This window comes from Oncorhynchus keta, unplaced genomic scaffold (genome assembly GCF_023373465.1).
Source record: "Oncorhynchus keta strain PuntledgeMale-10-30-2019 unplaced genomic scaffold, Oket_V2 Un_contig_1381_pilon_pilon, whole genome shotgun sequence".
NCBI classification, from domain to species: domain Eukaryota; kingdom Metazoa; phylum Chordata; class Actinopteri; order Salmoniformes; family Salmonidae; genus Oncorhynchus; species Oncorhynchus keta.
In genome coordinates this window covers 65,231-87,330 of record NW_026278376.1, presented here as the reverse complement: position 1 = coordinate 87,330, position 22,100 = coordinate 65,231, and the positions used below count along the sequence as shown (strand labels likewise).

The window sequence follows — 22,100 nt, the reverse complement described above, 5'->3', positions numbered from 1 at the left end:
AGCATTACACTGTTGGAGCTAGGAACACAAGCATTACACTGTTGGAGCTAGGAACACAAGCATTTCACTGTTGGAGCTAGAAACACCAGCATTTCACTGTAGGAGCTAGGAACACCAGCATTACACTGTTGGAGCTAGGAACACAAGCATTACACTGTTGGAGCTAGGAACACCAGCATTACACTGTTGGAGCTAGGAACACCATCATTACACTGTTGGAGCTAGAAACACCAGCATTACACTGTTGGAGCTAGGAACACAAGCATTACACTGTTGGAGCATTTCACTGTTGGAGATAGGAACACCAGCATTTCACTGTTGGAGCTAGAAACACCAGCATTACACTGTTGGAGCTAGAAACACCAGCATTTCACTGTTGGAGCTAGGAACACCATCATTACACTGTTGGAGCTAGAAACACCAGCATTACACTGTTGGAGCTAGAAACACCAGCATTTCACTGTTGGAGCTAGGAACACCATCATTACACTGTTGGAGCTAGAAACACCAGCATTTCACTGTTGGAGCTAGAAACACCAGCATTACACTGTTGGAGCTAGGAACACCAGCATGACACTGTTGGAGCTAGGAACACAAGCATTACACTGTTGGAGCTTTTCACTGTTGGAGCTAGGAACACCAGCATTACACTGTTGGAGCTAGGAACACCAGCATTACACTGTTGGAGCTTTTCACTGTTGGAGCTAGGAACACCAGCATTTCACTGTTGGAGCTAGAAACACCAGCATTACACTGTTGGAGCTAGGAACACCATCATTACACTGTTGGAGCTAGAAACACCAGCATTACACTGTTGGAGCTAGGAACACAAGCATTACACTGTTGGAGCTAGGAACACAAGCATTTCACTGTTGGAGCTAGAAACACCAGCATTTCACTGTAGGAGCTAGGAACACCAGCATTACACTGTTGGAGCTAGGAACACAAGCATTACACTGTTGGAGCTAGGAACACCAGCATTACACTGTTGGAGCTAGGAACACCATCATTACACTGTTGGAGCTAGGAACACCAACATTACACTGTTGGAGCTAGGAACACAAGCATTACACTGTTGGAGCTAGAAACACCAACATTTCACTGTTGGAGCTAGGAACACCAGCATTTCACTGTTGGAGCTAGAAACACCAGCATTACACTGTTGGAGCTAGAAACACCAGCATTTCACTGTTGGAGCTAGGAACACCATCATTACACTGTTGGAGCTAGAAACACCAGCATTACACTGTTGGAGCTAGAAACACCAGCATTTCACTGTTGGAGCTAGGAACACCATCATTACACTGTTGGAGCTAGAAACACCAGCATTTCACTGTTGGAGCTAGAAACACCAGCATTACACTGTTGGAGCTAGGAACACCAGCATGACACTGTTGGAGCTAGGAACACAAGCATTACACTGTTGGAGCTAGAAACACCAGCATTTCACTGTTGGAGCTAGGAACACCAGCATGACACTGTTGGAGCTAGGAACACCAGCATTACACTGTTGGAGCTAGAAACACCAGCATTTCACTGTTGGAACTAGGAACACCAGCATTTCACTGTTGGAGCTAGGAACACCAGCATTTCGCTGTAGGAGCTAGAAACACCAGCATTTCACTGTTGGAGCTTGGAACACCAGCATGACACTATTGGAGCTAGGAACACCAGCATTACACTGTTGGAGCTAGGAACACAAGCATTTCACTGTAGGAGCTATGAACACCAGCATTTCACTGTAGGAGCTATGAACACCAGCATTTCACTGTAGGAGCTAGGAACACCATCATTACACTGTTGGAGCTAGGAACACCAGCATTTCACTGTAGGAGCTATGAACACCAGCATTTCACTGTAGGAGCTAGGAACACCAGCATTTCACTGTTGGAGCTAGGAACACCAGCATTACACTGTTGGAGCTAGAAACACCAGCATTTCACTGTTGGAGCTAGGAACACCAGCATTTCACTGTAGGAGCTAGGAACACCAGCATTTCACTGGTGGAGCTAGGAACACCAGCATTTCACTGTTGGAGCTAGGAACACCAGCATTTCACTGTTGGAGCTAGGAACACCAGCATTTCACTGTTGGAGCTAGGAACACCAGCATTTCACTGTTGGAGCTAGGAACACCAGCATTTCACTGTTGGAGCTAGGAACACTAGCATTTCACTGTTGGAGCTAGGAACACCAGCATTTCACTGTTGGAGCTAGGAACACCAGCATTTCACTATTGGAGCTAGAAACACCAGCATTTCACTGTTGGAGCTAGAAACACCAGCATTTCACTGTTGGAGCTAGGAACACCAGCATTTCACTGTTGGAGCTAGGAACACCAGCATTTCACTGTTGGAGCTAGAAACACCAGCATTTCACTGTTGGAGCTAGAAACACCAGCATTTCACTGTTGGAGCTAGAAACACCAGCATTTCACTGTTGGAGCTAGAAACACCAGCATTTCACTGTTGGAGCTAGAAACACCAGCATTTCACTGTTGGAGCTAGAAACACCAGCATTTCACTGTTGGAGCTAGGAACACCAGCATTTCACTGTTGGAGCTAGAAACACCAGCATTTCACTATTGGAGCTAGAAACAGCAGCATTTCACTGTTGGAGCTAGAAACACCAGCATTTCTCTGTTGGAGCTAGGAACACCAGCATTTCACTATTGGAGCTAGAAACACCAGCATTTCACTGTTGGAGCTAGAAACACCAGCATTTCACTGTAGGAGCTAGAAACACCAGCATTTCACTGTTGGAGCTAGGAACACCAGCATTACACTGTTGGAGCTAGAAACACCAGCATTTCACTGTTGGAGCTAGAAACACCAGCATTTCACTGTTGGAGCTAGAAACACCAGCATTTCACTGTAGGAGCTAGAAACACCAGCATTTCACTATTGGAGCTAGAAACACCAGCATTTCACTGTTGGAGCTAGAAACACCAGCATTTCACTGTAGGAGCTAGAAACACCAGCATTTCACTGTTGGAGCTAGAAACACCAGCATGTCACTGTTGGAGCTAGAAACACCAGCATTTCACTGTTGGAGCTAGAAACACCAGCATTTCACTGTAGGAGCTAGAAACACCAGCATTTCACTGTTGGATAGAAACACCAGCATTTCACTGTAGGAGCTAGAAACACCAGTTGGAGCATTTTCACTGTTGGAGCTAGAAACACCAGCATTTCACTGTTGGAGCTAGAAACACCAGCATTTCACTGTAGGAGCTAGAAACACCAGCATTTCACTGTAGGAGCTAGAAACACCAGCATTTCACTGTTGGAGCTAGAAACACCAGCATGTCACTGTTGGAGCTAGAAACACCAGCATGTCACTGTTGGAGCTAGAAACACCAGCATGTCACTACACCTGCGATAACATCTGCTAAATGTGTCTATGCGACCAATAACATGTGATTTGATTGGGACTGTGGTTTTGTTGATTTTTTTTCTGTCATGTTTCTCACACTTATCCATTTTTTCCAGATATCGTCTGAGACAGTGTCACAATACCTATCGAACCGTGTTATCTAACCTGTCATGTCTCTCTGTCCAACAGGCACATCTCCCACTTCATGCACAAAGTCCCGTTCCCCTCGTCACAGAGACCACGCATCCTGCTACAGGTGAGATGAAGTCTCTGGGCAAATATGAAAGTGATGTTTAACGTTGTAGAAACACCGTCAATATGACTTGACCATTTTGATCATCTGTACAATGCTACTCCAATACAGTCAGCCCGTTGTCTCTTCTTTGGGTTGAGCTGTGAAAATCACTGACTGTGTGATCTGGTCGTGTTGCCGTAGCTACTGTAGAGCATTGAACTTTGCCCCTCTTCCTGCTGATGCCTATGTCAACTCTCTGTGTGCTCTACAGCTGTCTCCGCATGATAGTCTGATGCTGAGCCAGCCTGTCTCCTCCCCTCTGCCTCTCAGGTAAGACAGACAGACTGGACAGACAGACAGACAGACAGACAGACAGACAGCCGGACAGACGGACAGACGGACAGACGGACAGACAGACTGGACAGACAGACAGACTGGACAGACAGACAGACTGGACAGACAGACAGACAGACAGACAGACAGACAGACAGACAGACAGACAGGACAGACAGTAAGGATTCACTGTGACCCGTGAACAACATGGCTCCAATCTGTTCATTCTGAATTTGACTTCTCTCTCTCTCTCAGTGGTGGTCGTCTCTCCACTCTGCTCCTTAACCTGGGCCCGAAGAACGCGACCACTCTGCTGGTGCTGGCCGTAACAGAACACAAGATCCTGGTCCACTCTCTCAGACCGGCCGTACTGACCAGTGTTACAGAGGCCCTGGTGTCGGTGAGTGTGTGTGTGTGTGTGTGTGTGTGTGTGTGTGTGTGTGTGTGTGTGTGTGTGTGCACGTGATCTCCATGGAAATGGAACCCATAACCTCGGCATGGTTAACAGCAGGCTCTTTACCCACTGAGCCACTAAGGTCCACCAGGACAGTACATCAGCTAATGCTCATCTACAGTTTAAAAAAATATTTTTTAAAAACGGCATGGGATTTGTAGTCCCAAAGGGGAACTTCAACTCCCAAAGCAGAGTTGGATAATAAGTGGTTATTGTATGTGAAGGGTATCCCATCACCTGTGACGGTGAGTGTTGGAATATACTTAACTGCCAGTCTGTCTGTCTCCCACCAGATGATCTTCCCCTTCCACTGGCCGTGCCCCTACATCCCTCTGTGCCCTCTGGCCCTGGCAGATGTTCTCTCTGCCCCTTGCCCCTTCATCGTGGGGGTCGACTCACGTTACTTTGACCTCTACGTGCCTCCGCCCGACGTCTGCTGTGTCGACCTGGACACCAACAACATATTACAGTAAGTAATGCCTTCTTTAACACCCGACCTCTGACCTCTGACCCTGGAACGTGAACCTTAACCATGAGGTCTGCTGTGCCGACAGTGAGTTATCTGTAACCCCTGAACCCTGACCTCTATTTATGACTCTGACCCTAACCCTTAACCGGACGTTTGCAGTGTCACAGTTAGTGTTTCCATGTTATTCAGACAGGGAGAAAGAGGATATGTGCTGCAGGAAGTGGTGTGACCTGTAACCCCTGAACCCTGACCTCTGACCCTGGGAAAGAATGATATGAGTAGTGAGAAAGAGGATATGTGCTGCAGGAAGTGGTGTGACCTGTAACCTCTGAACCCTGACCTCTGACCCTGGGAAAGAATGATATGAGTAGTGAGAAAGAGGATATGTGCTGCAGGAAGTGGTGTTACCTGGTAGACCACCCTCAGTCACCTCTACCTATGACCTATGACCTCTACAAATACCAATCTCCCATAACTTCTAATCTCTAACCTGTTGTCTCTTCGGTTTGTCATGTTGTTGTGTAACGATAATGACTCACTAACGGAAAAATATGTCCGTTTTCTTTTCAAAGGACAGAAGTTCAACTAGCACAATACAATTTTCCATGTTGTTAATTACAGTTTTTCCCAATTGTTAACACACTTTTTGCTGAAACTACATCTCAGGTACTCTAAACACAAAACTCTAAACACAAAACACAAAACAGATAGCCAATATCCCCGAACCCCTCAGACAAGAAACACAGCAATCAAAATCCCTAATTTCAGCTCTTCCTCCGTTGTCCTCCCTCCCTCCTTTCAGCTCTTCCTCCTGTTGTCCTCCCTCCCTCCTTTCAGATCTTCCTCCTGTTGTCCTCCCTCCCTCCTTTCAGATCTTCCTCCTGTTGACCTCCCTCCCTCCTTTCAGATCTTCCTCCTGTTGACCTCCCTCCCTCCTTTCAGCTCTTCCTTCTGTTGTCCTCCCTCCCTCCTTTCAGCTCTTCCTCCTGTTGACCTCCCTCCCTCCCTCCTTTCAGCTCTCCTCCCTCCCTCCCTCCCTCCCTCCCTCCCTCCCTCCCTCCCTCCCTCCCTCCCTCCCTCCCTCACTCTCTCTCTCGCTCTCTCGCTCCCTCCATCTCTTCCTAATGCTGTCAGGGTTGCCAGTCCTGTGTGGATGTCCCCCCTCCCTCCATCTCTTCCTAATGCTGTTAGGGTTGCCAGTCCTGTATGGATGTCCCCCCTCCCTCCATCTCTTCCTAATGCTGTCAGGGTTGCCAGTCCTGTGTGGATGTCCCCCCTCCCTCCATCTCTTCCTAATGCTGTCAGGGTTGCCAGTCCTGTGTGGATGTCCCCCCTCCCTCCATCTCTTCCTAATGCTGTCAGGGTTGCCAGTCCTGTGTGGATGTCCCCCCTCCCTCCATCTCTTCCTAATGCTGTCAGGGTTGCCAGTCCTGTGTGGATGTCCCCCCTCCCTCCATCTCTTCCTAATGCTGTCAGGGTTGCCAGTCCTGTGTGGATGTCCCCCTCCCTCCATCTCTTCCTAATGCTGTCAGGGTTGCCAGTCCTGTGTGGATGTCCCCCCTCCCTCCATCTCTTCCTAATGCTGCCAGGGTTGCCAGTCCTGTGTGGATGTCCCCCCTCCCTCCATCTCTTCCTACTGCTGTCTTTCTATCCCTTTCTCGTCTCCTCATCTCCTCGTCTCCTCGTCTCCTCTAATCTCTTGTTGTTGTGTTGTGTTTTCAGTAAGGAGGAGAAGAGGGCCCTAACATGGAAGATACTACCACAGAAAGCCTGCAAACATCTCCTCAATACCCTGGGTAGACTGTACCAACAGCTGACTGAAGGTGAGCCTGAAAACTGATAATCCGTTTATCTTTCACTTTTTCCCCGTGTAAGTCTCCCATTTGGCGTAATCGAGTCCGCTGGAGTCCGCATGGCGTGCTCCGATTCAGCCCATTGTAAATTAGCCCGTGTTTCATCTTAAATACCAGCGGATATACATGACTTCTCATCAATCAGGCAATCAGTGGTCCTTCTGTAGCTCAGTTGGTAGAGCATGGCGCTTGTAACGCCAGGGTAGTGGGTTCGATTCCCGGGACCACCCATACGTAGAATGTATGCACACATGACTGTAAGTCGCTTTGGATAAAAGCGTCTGCTAAATGGCATATAGTATATAGTATCTTCTATAATTTAGTATCTTTGACTTAAGATATCGATACGTTTAACAGAAATGTTGTGCAAGTCTCCCTTTTGAAGTCAATGAAGGATTTACGGGGGGAGAATGCCGAGTTGCCCGTGCTAATCTCAACCCATTGTACATTAGACAGTGTTCCTTCTTACATTTCAGAGGATAGATCAATCAATTCTGTTTTATTACCCTCTACTGGTCGTATATTAGACACGCACGCACGCACACACACACACACACACACACACACACGCACGCACGCACGCACGCACGCACGCACGCACACACACACACACACACACACACACACACACACACACTCACACATTAGAGACAGAAGGGACATGAAGATGGATTCCAGATGAGTCCTAGAAAAGCTTGAAGTGATGTTTTCTTTCAAGTCTTATCAGAAGTGTGTCTGATCTAGTATAGGTCCAGGTATTTGGTATTTTATGAGGATCTCCATTAGCTGTTGTTAAAAAGCAGCAGCTACTCTTCCTGGGGTTTATTATGGATCCCCATTAGCTGTTGTTAAAAAGCAGCAGCTACTCTTCCTGGGGTTTATTATGGATCCCCATTAGCTGTTGTTAAAAAGCAGCAGCTACTCTTCCTGGGGTTTATTATGGATCCCCATTAGTTTCTACCAAGGCAGCAGCTACTCTTCCTGGGGTTTATTATGGATCCCCATTAGTTCCTGTCAAGGCAGCAGCTACTCTTCCTGGGGTTTATTACGGATCCCCATTAGTTCCTGCCAAGGCAGCAGCTACTCTTCCTGGGGTTTATTACGGATCCCCATTAGTTCCTGCCAAGGCAGCAGCTACTCTTCCTGGGGTTTATTATGGATCCCCATTAGTTCCTGCCAAGGCAGCAGCTACTCTTCCTGGGGTTTATTACGGATCCCCATTAGTTCCTGCCAAGGCAGCAGCTACTCTTCCTGGGGTTTATTACGGATCCCCATTAGTTCCTGCCAAGGCAGCAGCTACTCTTCCTGGGGTTTATTATGGATCCCCATTAACTGTTGCAAAAGCAGCCGCTACTCTTCCTGGGGTTTATTATGGATCCCCATTAGCTGTTGTTAAAAAGCAGCAGCTACTCTTCCTGGGGTTTATTATGGATCCCCATTAGCTGTTGTTAAAAAGCAGCAGCTACTCTTCCTGGGGTTTATTATGGATCCCCATTAGCTGTTGCAAAAGCAGTAGCTACTCTTCCTGGGGTTTATTATGGATCCCCATTAGCTGTTGTTAAAAAGCAGCAGCTACTCTTCCTGGGGTTTATTATGGATCCCCATTAGCTGTTGTTAAAAAGCAGCAGCTACTCTTCCTGGGGTTTATTATGGATCCCCATTAGCTGTTGTTAAAAAGCAGCAGCTACTCTTCCTGGGGATTATTATGGATCCCCATTAGCTGTTGTTAAAAAGCAGCAGCTACTCTTCCTGGGGATTATTATGGATCCCCATTAGCTGTTGTTAAAAAGCAGCAGCTACTCTTCCTGGGGTTTATTATGGATCCCCATTAGCTGTTGTTAAAAAGCAGCAGCTACTCTTCCTGGGGTTTATTATGGATCCCCATTAGCTGTTGTTAAAAACCAGCAGCTACTCTTCCTGGGGTTTATTATGGATCCCCATTAGCTGTTGTTAAAAAGCAGCAGCTACTCTTCCTGGGGTTTATTATGGATCCCCATTAGCTGTTGCAAAAGCAGTAGCTACTCTTCCTGGGGTTTATTATGGATCCCCATTAGCTGTTGTTAAAAAGCAGTAGCTACTCTTCCTGGGGTTTATTATGGATCCCCATTAGCTGTTGCAAAAGCAGCAGCTACTCTTCCTGGGGTTTATTATGGATCCCCATTAGCTGTTGCAAAAGCAGTAGCTACTCTTCCTGGGGTTTATTATGGATCCCCATTAGCTGTTGTTAAAAAGCAGTAGCTACTCTTCCTGGGGTTTATTATGGATCCCCATTAGCTGTTGTTAAAAAGCAGCAGCTACTCTTCCTGGGGTTTATTATGGATCCCCATTAGCTGTTGTTAAAAAGCAGCAGCTACTCTTCCTGGGGTCCACACAAAACATGAAACATGACATAATACAGAACATTAATAGACAAGAACAGCTCGAGGACATAACTACATGCATTTTTTGAAAAGGCACATGGAGCCTCCATATCAATACACACAAACTATCCAGGTCACATAGGGGAGAGGCGTTGTGCTGCGAGGTGTTGCTTTATCTGTTTTCTGAAACCAGGTTCGCTGTTTATTTGACCAATATGAGATGGAACAGAGTTCCATGCAATAAGGGCTCTATATGATACTGTACACTTTCTTTAATTTGTTCTGGATTTGGGGACTGTGAAAAGACCCCTGGTGGCATGTCTGCTGGGGTAAGTGTGTGTGTCAGAGCTGTCTGCTGGGGTAAGTGTGTGTGTCAGAGCTGTCTGCTGGGGTAAGTGTGTGTGTCAGAGCTGTCTGCTGGGGTAAGTGTGTGTGTCAGAGCTGTCTGCTGGGGTAAGTGTGTGTGTCAGAGCTGTCTGCTGGGGTAAGTGTGTGTGTCAGAGCTGTCTGCTGGGGTAAGTGTGTGTGTCAGAGCTGTCTGCTGGGGTAAGTGTGTGTGTCAGAGCTGTCTGCTGGGGTAAGTGTGTGTGTCAGAGCTGTCTGCTGGGGTAAGTGTGTGTGTCAGAGCTGTCTGCTGGGGTAAGTGTGTGTGTCAGAGCTGTCTGCTGGGGTAAGTGTGTGTGTCAGAGCTGTCTGCTGGGGTAAGTGTGTGTGTCAGAGCTGTCTGCTGGGGTAAGTGTGTGTGTTAGAGCTGTCTGCTGGGGTAAGTGTGTGTGTCAGAGCTGTCTGCTGGGGTAAGTGTGTGTGTCAGAGCTGTCTGCTGGGGTAAGTGTGTGTGTCAGAGCTGTCTGCTGGGGTAAGTGTGTGTGTCAGAGCTGTCTGCTGGGGTAAGTGTGTGTGTCAGAGCTGTCTGCTGGGGTAAGTGTGTGTGTCAGAGCTGTCTGCTGGGGTAAGTGTGTGTGTCAGAGCTATCTGCTGGGGTAAGTGTGTGGTGTCAGAGCTGTCTGCTGGGGTAAGTGTGTGTGTCAGAGCTGTCTGCTGGGGTAAGTGTGTGTGTCAGAGCTGTCTGCTGGGGTAAGTGTGTGTGTCAGAGCTGTCTGCTGGGGTAAGTGTGTGTGTCAGAGCTGTCTGCTGGGGTAAGTGTGTGTGTCAGAGCTGTCTGCTGGGGTAAGTGTGTGTGTCAGAGCTGTCTGCTGGGGTAAGTGTGTGTGTTAGAGCTGTCTGCTGGGGTAAGTGTGTGTGTCAGAGCTGTCTGCTGGGGTAAGTGTGTGTGTCAGAGCTGTCTGCTGGGGTAAGTGTGTGTGTCAGAGCTGTCTGCTGGGGTAAGTGTGTGTGTGTCAGTGCTGTCTGCTGGGGTAAGTGTGTGTGTAAGGGAAGTCCCCCCTGTATTGGACAAAAATGAATGGCAAGTCATTGGCATCGGACAAACCATATACACATTGGCCAATACCACCCAATTCGGCGTTGATTCATGCAAAGTGTATTGCAAATGCCATATGGTAATTGCCAGTTGTAACACTTTAAAAATTCAACAGGGGGCAAATGCGCTCCACCGGGGTTTTTCATATTGGAGATGTAACCCAAGTCAATGTCCAAAAGTAAAATTTTGAAAAAATGAAATTTTTTTCAAAAACTTATCACCCCTTAAAAAAGTGCTTTCTGGGCCGTTTTTCGAAATTCTTTCGATTTTTTTGTCAATTACACATGTGTAAGAACTGTATGAATATACTTTTGTCCAATTTTATTATCATAATTTTTTTTTAAAAATTATATGCGCATAAGGAATATGTTTTGTCCAATTCCAATATGATTTCATAGGAAGTCAAAAGTCAAAAGTCAAAAATGTCAAAATTTTGTAAAAACTTCACACACCCATAAAAAGTGCTTTCTGGACCGTTTTTCGAAATTCTTTCGATTTTTGTCAATTACACATGTGTAAGAACTGTATGAATATACTTTTGTCCAATTTTATTATCATAATTTTTTTTTTTTTTTTTTTTTTTACATGCGCATAAGGAATATGTTTTGTCCAATTCCAATATGATTTCATAGGAAGTCAAAGTCAAAAGTCAAAAATGTCAAAATTTTGTAAAAAACTTCACACACCCTTAAAAAGTGCTTTCTGGACCGTTTTTGAAATTCTTTCAATTTTTTTGTCAATTACACATGTGTAAGAACTGTTTGAATATACTTTTGTCCAATTTTATTATCATATTTTTTTATATATTTTTTTAAATTGTGCATAAGGATTTTTTGTGGGCCAAATGACGTAAGAAATTTGACATGCTCAAAAATCCTGCAGAAATGCAAAATTGACTGGCCTGATGAACTCGGGATGGCCGGGCAGTGATAGTTGTTCCTTTCCATCACTCGTTGTGTTGACTTCATCATGTCCATTTTGTGATGTTTTTCACTATATAATCATATTGCAAGTGCACGTGCATTTGCAATATGTTTCAATGTGCATTTACCATATGAAATTTGACCTTGCTCAAAAATGCAAAATTGACTGGTCTGATGAACACAGGATGGCCGAGCAGTGATAGTTGTACATTTCCATCACTCGTTGTGTTGATTTCATCATCTCCGTTAGGTGATGTTGTTTCACTATAGAATCATATTGTAAGTGCACGTGCATTTGCAATATGTTTCAATGTGCATTTACCATATGAAATTTGACCTTGCTCAAAATGCAAAATTGACTGGTCTGATGAACACAGGATGGCCGAGCAGTGAGAGTTGTACCTTTCCATCACTCGTTGTGTTGATTTCATCATGTCCATTTGTTTATGTTTTCTCACTTTTGCAAAGTCACTGTGCATTTGCAATATGGTTCAATGGGCAGGTACCATCACGAATTTGTCATGCTATAAAAATCCTGCAGGAATGTGAAATTGACTGGCCTGATGAACACAGGATGGCCTGGCAGTGATAGTTGTTCCTTTCCATCACTCGTTGTGTTGATTTCATCATGTCCATTAGGTGATGTTTTTTCACTATAGAATCATATTGCAAATGCACGTGCATTGTTGTGCAACTGGTAACCCAAAAATAAAAATATGGTTGTAAATGCATTTACCGGGACGCCTATTGTCCATGCCCGCTATGGGAGTACCCTACTACGGCCCTCTATCTATGGAGTCCGTCCTGAGTGCTTTATGGACTGTTTAAAATATTCTGATGGATACGCATGTTGTGCAACTGGTGATTGAAAATAGGCACCTGGTAACCCCCCAAAAAATATGCTTGTAAATACATTTACCGGTCATTCTGATATTAATGCTCGCTATGGGAACACAGGATGGCCGGGCAGTGATAGTTGTACATTTCCATCACTCGTTGTGTTGATTTCATCATGTCCATTAGGTGATGTTTTTACACTATAGAATCATATTGCAAGTGCACGCGCATTTGCAATATGTTTCAATGTGCATTTACCATATGAAATTTGACATGCTCAAAAATGCAAAATTGACTGGTCTGATGGACACAGGATGGCTGAGCAGTGATAGTTGTACATTTCCATCACTCGTTGTGTTGATTTCATCATGTCCATTAGGTGATGTTTTTTCACTATAGAATCATATTGCAAATGCACGTGCATTGTTGTGCAACTGGTAACCCAAAAATAAAAATATGGTTGTAAATGCATTTACCGGTCATTCTGATATTAATGCTCGCTATGGGAACACAGGATGGCCGGGCAGTGATAGTTGTACATTTCCATCACTCGTTGTGTTGATTTCATCATGTCCATTTGTTTATGTTTTCTCACTTTTGCAAAGTCACTGTGCATTTGCAATGTGGTTCAATGGGCAGGTACCATCACGAATTTGTCATGCTATAAAAATCCTGCAGGAATGTGAAATTGACTGGCCCGATGAACTCGGGATAGCTGGGCAGTGATTCTGGTTCATCTCCATGGCTCGTTAGGGTTGATTTCAGAATGTCACTTTTGGTGATGGTCCCTCTCCGTTTAAACATATTGCTAATGTACAAAAGTCAACTAGCAAGTCAGTGTCCATCAGTCAATTAGATGTCATTTTGACACCAAACTGATACCAATTGACACCAAACCCACTTTTTCCAACTCATTTAGAAGCCAACTATCATATATGTCAGAGCAGGCCCATAATTCACAGCGCCTTTAGTTTAAAACATAATAAAAACGTAAAACACATAGTTACGTTCTAGCTGCGGGTCCAGGTCAGACATTATGTGAAGGCCTATGTGAGGCGACCCCGAATCCCGAGTTTCGGCTCGATAGGTCCTTCGGTGCCCGAGTAAAACCCTAATTGGTGCTGAAAATCCACTTTTTTCCATGCCTTGCTATGGGGTCCTTGAATGAGCTATCGGACCGAAACGTTGGGGTCCGTCTCTATGGGCCGAGCCGGTTCCAATGCACCTAGTCTTGTGTCTCTGAGACTTTTCTAAATGTCGCCATTTTCGTAATGGTCAAAATGAATTGAAATCATTGCAAATGTACGAGGCTATTTCTCGGTCCGAGAACCTTCTAGAGCCACCTAACTCACCACGCACTATCGACCCGAGGTCTAGAACAGGTTTCTAAAGTTTCGAACTCTAGGTCTGACGGTTCTTTTTAGCTCGAACAAAGCTAACTATTGGAGGCACTGTCTGTCTCTACAAACCCCAATACGTCCCTCCTTCCAAGTTGTGTGTCTGTGTGATTTAGTTTTCCTTTGAAATTTTATGGGAAAAATGACTGATTTACAGTTCATGGGGGTTGCCTAATCACACATATGAAGTTTTGGACAGATCTGACTTTTTAACCCCTCGAAACAGCCCCTGAGACACCAATTAAGGCACTTCCGGTTGGCACAGGAAGCTATAAGTCAACACATATCCTCACTGGGCTATGCTTTTACAGAATCCTGAGTTTTAAGTCCTTACGTTAAGAATTGACTGATTTACACAGGGTTTAATGCACTATGTCTATCAAACTGCAGGCAGGTAATGGAAAAACACTTTTAGGGTGATTTTAACCACTTCCGGTTGGTCCAGGAAGCTTAGAATCAACACAGGTAGACCTCACACTGGCCTGATGGACTGTTACCAAAGACAGGTTCATACGGCATTCATAACCCATATAGACCTCAGGTTGAATTTAGGGGTAAAGGCAATGTATTCCTATGGGGAGAGAAGTCAATGCAAACTCTTTGAAGTAAACACCTTCTTTTAACTATTAAGGGTTAATGCCACACGGTCAACGTTAGGCTTGCACGGATCGGAAGGACCTTAGGAACATACCTGAGGTCGAATTGTGCTTCTCACCCTAACGGTTCTCTCACTGTCACCCAAAAGCAAATGACGTTGTGGGGCAGGCTTCATTTTGGGCCTACTTTTCTAATGGTCGCTGCGCTCAGACCGAGCGAGCTACGGTCAAGCGGGATATCTCGTTGAACTCGGCACTGCCTAGACATTATGTTTATGCCATTGCCTGCTCTCTGTGTCTTTGAGAACCACACTTTTTCACTCCATCCTTGCTGTGTGTGCGTGTGAGAGCTTTTCTTTGACATCTGCTGGGAGAAATGACTGATTTACAGTTTAGGAGGGTTACCTGGTCACACATATGAAGTTTTGGAGAGATGTGACTTTTCTAACCCTTCAAAACAGACAGTGTGACCCAATTAAAGGCACTTCCGGTTGGCACAGGAAGCTATAAGTAAACACATGTCTTGATTGACATAGCCACTTACAGAATCCTGAGTTTTAAGTCTTTAAGTTAAGAATTGACTGATCTACACAGGGTTGAATGCACTATGTCTATCAAACTGCATGCAGTGTATGGATCAACACTGATAAGGTGATTTCAACCACTTCCGGTTGCTTCAGGAAGCTTATAATTGGCACAGGTAGACCTCATAGTGGTCTGATGGACTGTCATAGAAGACAGGTTCATAAGTCATTCATAACCCACATAGGCTTCAGGTTGAATTTAGGGGTGCAGGCAATGTATTCCTATGGGGAGAGAAGTCAATGCAAACTCTTTGAAGTAAACACCTTATTTTAACTATTAAGGGTTAATGCCACATGGTCAAGGTTAGGCTTGCACGGATCAGGAGGACCTTAGGAACGTACCTGAGGTCGAATGTGCTTCTCACCCTAACGGTTCTCTCACTGTCACCCAAAAGCAAATGACGTTGTGGGGCAGGCTTCATTTTGGGCCTACTTTTCTAATGGTCGCTGCGCTCAGACCGAGCGAGCTACGGTCAAGCGGGATATCTCGTTGAACTCGGCACGGCCTAGAGATTATGTTTATGCCATTGCCTGCTCTCTGTGTCTTTGAGAACCGCACTTTTCACTCCATCCTTGCTGTGTGTGCGTGTGAGAGCTTTTCTTTGACATCTGTTGGGAGAAATGACTGATTTACAGTTCATGAGGGTTACCTAGTCACACATATGAAGTTTTGAAAAGATCTGACCTTTTTAACCCTTGGAAACTGCCACTGTGACATCATTAAAGGCACTTCCGGTTGGCACAGGAAGCTATAAGTAAACCCATGTCTTGATTGACATAGAAACTTACAGAATCCTGAGTTTTAAGTCTTTAAGTTAAGAATTGACTGATCTACGATCTACACAGGGTTGAATGTAGTCATTTTCACCTTTGAAGGTTATGTACATCAAAACACCTTTTGGGTCAATTTAACCACTTCCGGTTGCTTCAGGAAGCTTAGAATCGGCACAGGTAGACCTCATAGTGAGCTGATGGACTGTCATAGAAGACAGGTTCATAAGGCATTCATAACCCACATAGGCCTCAGGTTGAATTTAGAGGTGCAGGCAATGTATTCCTATGGGGAGAGAAGTCAATGCAAACTGTTTGAAGTAAACACCTTATTTTAACTGTTAAGGGTTAATGCCACACGGTCAAGGTTAGGCTTGCACGGATCGGGAGGACCTCAGGAACGTACCTGAGGTCGAATGTGCTTCTCACCCTAACGGTTCTCTCACTGTCACCCAAAAGCAAATGACATTGAGGGCCAGGCTTCCTTTTGCGCCTTCTTTTTTTCAAGGTCGCTGCACTCAGAGCGAGCTACGGTCAAGCGGGCGTCTCGTTGAACTCTGCACAGCCTGGAGACTATGGTGATGCCATTTTTTGTGTTGATTTCAGAATGCCATTTTGGTGATGGTCCCTCTCCGTTTAAACATATTGCTAATGTACAAAAGTCAACTAGCAAGTCAGTGTCCACCAGTCAATTAGATGTCATTCTGACACCAAACTGATACCAATTGACACCAAACCCACTTTTTCCAACTCATTTAGAAGCCAACTATCACATATGTCAGAGCAGGCCCATAATTCACAGCGCCATTAGTTTAAAACATAATAAAAACGTAAAACACATAGTTACGTTCTAGCTGCGGGTCCAGGTCAGACATTATGTGAAGGCCTATGTGAGGCGACCCCGAATCCCGAGTTTCGGCTCGATAGGTCCTTCGGTGCCCGAGTAAAACCCTAATTGGTGCTGAAAATCCATTTTTTCAATGCCTTGCTATGGGGTCCTTGAATGAGCTATCGGACCGAAACGTTGTGGTCCGTCTCTATGGCCCGAGCCGGTTTCAATGCACCTAGTCTTGTGTCTCTGAGACTTTTCTAAATGTCGCCATTTTCGTAATGGTTAAAATGAATTGAAGACATTGCAAATGTACGAGGCTATTTCTCGGTCCGAGAACCTTCTAGAGCCACCTAACTCACCACACGCACTATCGACCCGAGGCCTAGAACAGGTTTCTAAAGTTTCGGAACTCTAGGTCTGACGGTTCTTTTTTAGCTCGAACAAAGCTAACTATTGGAGGCACTGTCTGTCTCTACAAACCCCAATACGTCCCTCCTTCCAAGTTGTGTGTCTGTGTGATTTAGTTTTCCTTTGAAATTTTATGGGAAAAATGACTGATTTACAGTTCATGGGGGTTGCCTAATCACACATATGAAGTTTTGGACAGATCTGACTTTTTAACCCCTCGAAACAGCCCCTGAGACACCAATTAAGGCACTTCCGGTTGTCACAGGAAGCTATAAGTCAACACATATCCTCACTGGGCTATGCTTTTACAGAATCCTGAGTTTTAAGTCCTTACGTTAAGAATTGACTGATTTACACAGGGTTGAATGCACTATGTCTATCAAACTGCAGGCAGGTAATGGAAAAACACTTTTAGGGTGATTTTAACCACTTCCGGTTGGTCCAGGAAGCTTAGAATCAACACAGGTAGACCTCATACTGGCCTGATGGACTGTTACCAAAGACAGGTTCATACGGCATTCATAACCCATATAGACTTCAGGTTGAATTTAGGGGTAAAGGCAATGTATTCCTATGGGGAGAGAAATCAATGCAAACTTTTGAAGTAAACACCATCTTTTAACTATTAAGGGTTAATGCCACACTGTCAACGTTAGGCTTGCACGGATCGGAAGGACCTTAGGAACATACCTGAGGTCGAATTGTGCTTCTCACCCTAACGGTTCTCTCACTGTCACCCAAAAGCAAATGACGTTGTGGGGCAGGCTTCATTTTGGGCCTACTTTTCTAATGGTCGCTGCGCTCAGACCGAGCGAGCTACGGTCAAGCGGGATATCTCGTTGAACTCGGCACGGCCTAGACATTATGTTTATGCCATTGCCTGCTCTCTGTGTCTTTAAGAACCACACTTTTCACTCCATCCTTGCTGTGTGTGCGTGTGAGAGCTTTTCTTTGACATCTGCTGGGAGAAATGACTGATTTACAGTTCATGAGGGTTACCTAGTCACACATATGAAGTTTTGAAAAGATCTGACCTTTTTAACCCATGGAAACTGCCACTGTGACACCATTAAAGGCACTTCCGGTTGGCACAGGAAGCTATAAATAAACTCATATCATGATTGGGGTATGCCTTTACAGAATCCTGAGTTTTAAGTCTTTACGTTAAGAACTGAGTTATTTACGGAGGGTTTAGTGAGTGTGTGTTATTTCAGAAAATCATAGAAAATCACAGAAATCTCGCAGAGCTCCGCAGCACACTTTAAAAGATTCGTAAGAACAACCTGCAACTGGATCTGTAACCGTTGAAAAAAAAACACCTATCCGTGAACATCACCAAGGTGTCGTTATGCGATTTCTCTTAAATGACGATAGATAAATGGCTGGTTCTTTTTTATTGACACCGGAGGCTCCTTGACTTTGACGTGAAGTGGAAAAATAATTTCTCTATTTTCATTTTGGACCTTTAATCCCAGATAAATGGCCATAACTCAAAAACCGTTGAGGCCTAGACGCCATCTTGTTCGGGGCCAACTGCCCATTATGCCGCCCCTACGCTCACCGAGTTTCGGCTTCTAAATATTTTCAGTTTTCGAGATAAGGCCCCGTCGTGAATCGTGATGTTTTGTAGCAATAGCCATATGATTGCTTATGCCCTCTTGTGGGAATTTCCGGGACATGGGAAAAATGACATAAATCTTATTATTTTTGTAAAACGGAAACCGAATGTCCGACAACGTTCATTTGATGACTTCCTGGTAGGTCCGGCCCTGCCGCTCGGCCCGACGCCGTCCGCGAATTTTACAAACGATTTCGGACGTCTAGTAAGGGACCGTACATTTGCAATATGGACTTTCTCACTAACCATACAGGTACTGCCGAATTCTTCCCTTAAGTATGTATGTCAGAGCTGTGTGGAAGTCGACTACGCAAACAATTTGGGAAATTCAACACAATATTTCTTATAAAAAGAAGAAGTGGTGTAGTCAGTCTTTCCTCAACTCTGAGCCAATAGAGAGACCGGCAGCATAGTATTAATATCAGCCCTCTGATTACAACTGAGAGTAAAACGTACCGCTCTGTTCTGGACCAGCTGCAGCTTAACTAGGTCCTTGCAGCACTGGACCACACGACTGGACAATAATCAAGATGAGACCAAACTAGAGCCGGCAGGACTTGCTTTTTGGAGTGTGGTGCCAAAAAAGCAGAGCATCTCTTTATTACGGCCCAGACCTCTCCCCATCTTTACAACCATTGAATCTATGTGTTTTGACCATGACAGTTTACAATCTAAGGTATCACCAAGTAATTTAGTCTCTTCAACTTGTTCAACAGCCACACTATTCATTAACAGATTCAGCTGAGGTCTAGAACATAGGCTCTTAGTTTTAGAGATGTTCAGGACCAGTTTATTACTGGCCACCCATTCCAAAACGGACTGCAACTCTTTGTTAAGGGTTTCAGTGACTTCATTAGCTGTGGTTGCTGATGGGTATATGGTTGAATCATCAGCAAACATGGACACACATGCTTTGTTTAATGCCAGTGGCAGGTCATTGGTAAAAATAGAAAAGAGTAGAGGGCCTAGAGAGCTGCCCTGCGGTACACCACACATGTTGTGTTTAATGCCAGTGGCAAGTCATTAGTGAAAAGAGTAGAGGGCCTAGAGAGCTGCCCTGCGGTACACCACACATGTTGTGTTTAATGCCTGTGGCAGGTCATTGGTAAAAATAGAAAAGAGTAGAGGGCCTAGAGAGCTGCCCTGCGGTACACCACACATGTTGTGTTTAATGCCTGTGGCAGGTCATTGGTAAAAATAGAAAAAAGTAGAGGGCCTAGAGAGCTGCCCTGCGGTACACCACACTTTACGTGTTTGACTTTAGAGATGCTTCCATTAAAGAAAACCCTTTGAGTTCTATTAGATAGATTGCCATGTTGTGGATTCAGAGCTGAGGTTGAAAAGCCATAACACAAGTTTTCTCAACAACAGGTTATGGTCAATAGTATCAAAGGCTACGCTGAAATCTAACAGTACAGCTCCCACAATCTTGTTATTATCAATTTCGGGGTCAGCAAGCTTTTGGATGTACCGTGCCATCTACCATTTCTGTCACCTTTATAGACCCGTGTGAATGTATTATCTCATAAGAAAGTTGTTACCTAACTAAAGACAAAGCAAACCATCAATATAAAAATGCTGACTAAAAAAAACACTTCATAAAAGCAGAATGTACAGTATGGTCCTACAGTTCCCGCTCAGCCCAGGCAAAACTGTTCGCTGCTCTGGTCCCCCAATGGTGGAACAAACTCCCTCACGACGCCAGGACAGCGGAGTCAATCACCACCTTCCGGAGACACCTGAAACCCCACCTCTTTAAGGAATACCTAGGATAGGATAAAGTAATCCTTCTCACCCCCCCCCCCCCCCCCCTTAAAAGATTTAGATGCACTATTGTAAAGTGGCTGTTCCACTGGATGTCATAAGGTGAATGCACCAATTTGTAAGTCGCTCTGGATAAGAGCGTCTGCTAAATGACTTAAATGTAATGTAATGTAAATGTCTATTGTCCAACAGGGGCTTGTGTCTGAGGTTAGTTGATTAACACCTGTCTCTCTTCGGTATTGTCCAGGTGGCCAAGTCAGCGGCGAGGATGGTCAGATGGAGCCCACTGCGATTGACCCAGACCTGGCGAGCGGAAGGAAGAGCCTCCACACGCTAGAGATGCAGATCCAGGAAGCCTTCCTTAGGTTCATGGCGGCCATATTGAAAGGGTACCGCTCTTACCTCCTCCCCATCACACAGGCCCCCTCCGAAAGGACCACGGACGCAAGCTCGCTGTTCGACTTGCAAGGTTAGTAGCGTGTTTACATCTGATTTTAGTTTGTCACCATTCCTACAGGAGAATATCCAGCCACACTTGGAGTACAGTGGAAGTAGATTTCTACCTCTGCGTCGTCCTCCAAGAGTGACTGAATATTCTCCTCTCGCCTCCTTCCGTTGAAACAGTTAAGTCACATGTAGACAGACTGTTATCGCTCTGCAGTCGACCACAGTTTAACTCTGCAGCTGGTCCATCCTAACAATGAGGTCTGGAGTAGTGCCTGCAGAGTTTGACCTGAACTGATTTAGTGACTAATGATGTATGGTGATTCAGTGACTAATGATGATTTAGTGACTAATGATGTATGGAGATTTAGTGACTAATGGTGATTAGTGACTAATGGTGATTTAGTGACTAATGATGTATGGTGATTTAGTGACGAATGGTGATTTAGTGACGAATGGTGATTTAGTGACTAATGGTGATTTAGTGACGAATGGTGATTTAGTGACTAATGGTGATTTAGTGACTAATGGTGATTTAGTGACTAATGGTGATTTAGTGACTAATGATGATTTAGTGACGAATGGTGATTTAGTGACGAATGATGTATGGTGATTTAGTGACTAATGGTGATTTAGTGACGAATGGTGATTTAGTGACGAATGATGTATGGTGATTTAGTGACTAATGGTGATTTAGTGACTAATGGTGATTTAGTGACTAATGGTGATTTAGTGACTAATGGTGATTTAGTGACGAATGGTGATTTAGTGACGAATGATGTATGGTGATTTAGTGACTAATGGTGATTTAGTGACTAATGGTGATTTAGTGACTAATGGTGATTTAGTGACTAATGATGTATGGTGATTTAGTGACTAATGATGTATGGTGATTTAGTGACTAATGGTGATTTAGTGACTAATGGTGATTTAGTGACTAATGGTGATTTAGTGACGAATGGTGATTTAGTGACTAATGGTGATTTAGTGACTAATGGTGATTTAGTGACTAATGGTGATTTAGTGACGAATGGTGATTTAGTGACGAATGGTGATTTAGTGACTAATGGTGATTTAGTGACTAATGGTGATTTAGTGACGAATGGTGATTTAGTGACTAATGGTGATTTAGTGACTAATGGTGATTTAGTGACTAATGGTGATTTAGTGACTAATGGTGATTTAGTGACGAATGGTGATTTAGTGACTAATGGTGATTTAGTGACTAATGGTGATTTAGTGACTAATGGTGATTTAGTGACTAATGGTGATTTAGTGACTAATGGTGATTTAGTGACGAATGGTGATTTAGTGACGAATGATGTATGGTGATTTAGTGACTAATGGTGATTTAGTGACTAATGGTGATTTAGTGACTAATGGTGATTTAGTGACTAATGATGTATGGTGATTTAGTGACTAATGGTG

The 22,100-nt window shown here is 44.5% G+C and overlaps 1 protein-coding gene across 1 annotated transcript in view; it reads left to right on the top strand.

Annotated features, from left to right (window-relative positions):
- Positions 1-22,100, top strand: part of LOC118382582 (C-myc promoter-binding protein-like) — a 144,215-nt gene that overhangs the window by 64,175 nt on the left and 57,940 nt on the right. The window contains exons 8-13 of the mRNA XM_052501501.1: positions 3,564-3,630; positions 3,881-3,939; positions 4,198-4,342; positions 4,690-4,865; positions 6,588-6,688; positions 20,476-20,697. Of these exons, the coding sequence (XP_052357461.1) occupies positions 3,564-3,630; positions 3,881-3,939; positions 4,198-4,342; positions 4,690-4,865; positions 6,588-6,688; positions 20,476-20,697 (770 nt within the window). The remainder of the gene's footprint in view (positions 1-3,563; positions 3,631-3,880; positions 3,940-4,197; positions 4,343-4,689; positions 4,866-6,587; positions 6,689-20,475; positions 20,698-22,100) is intronic.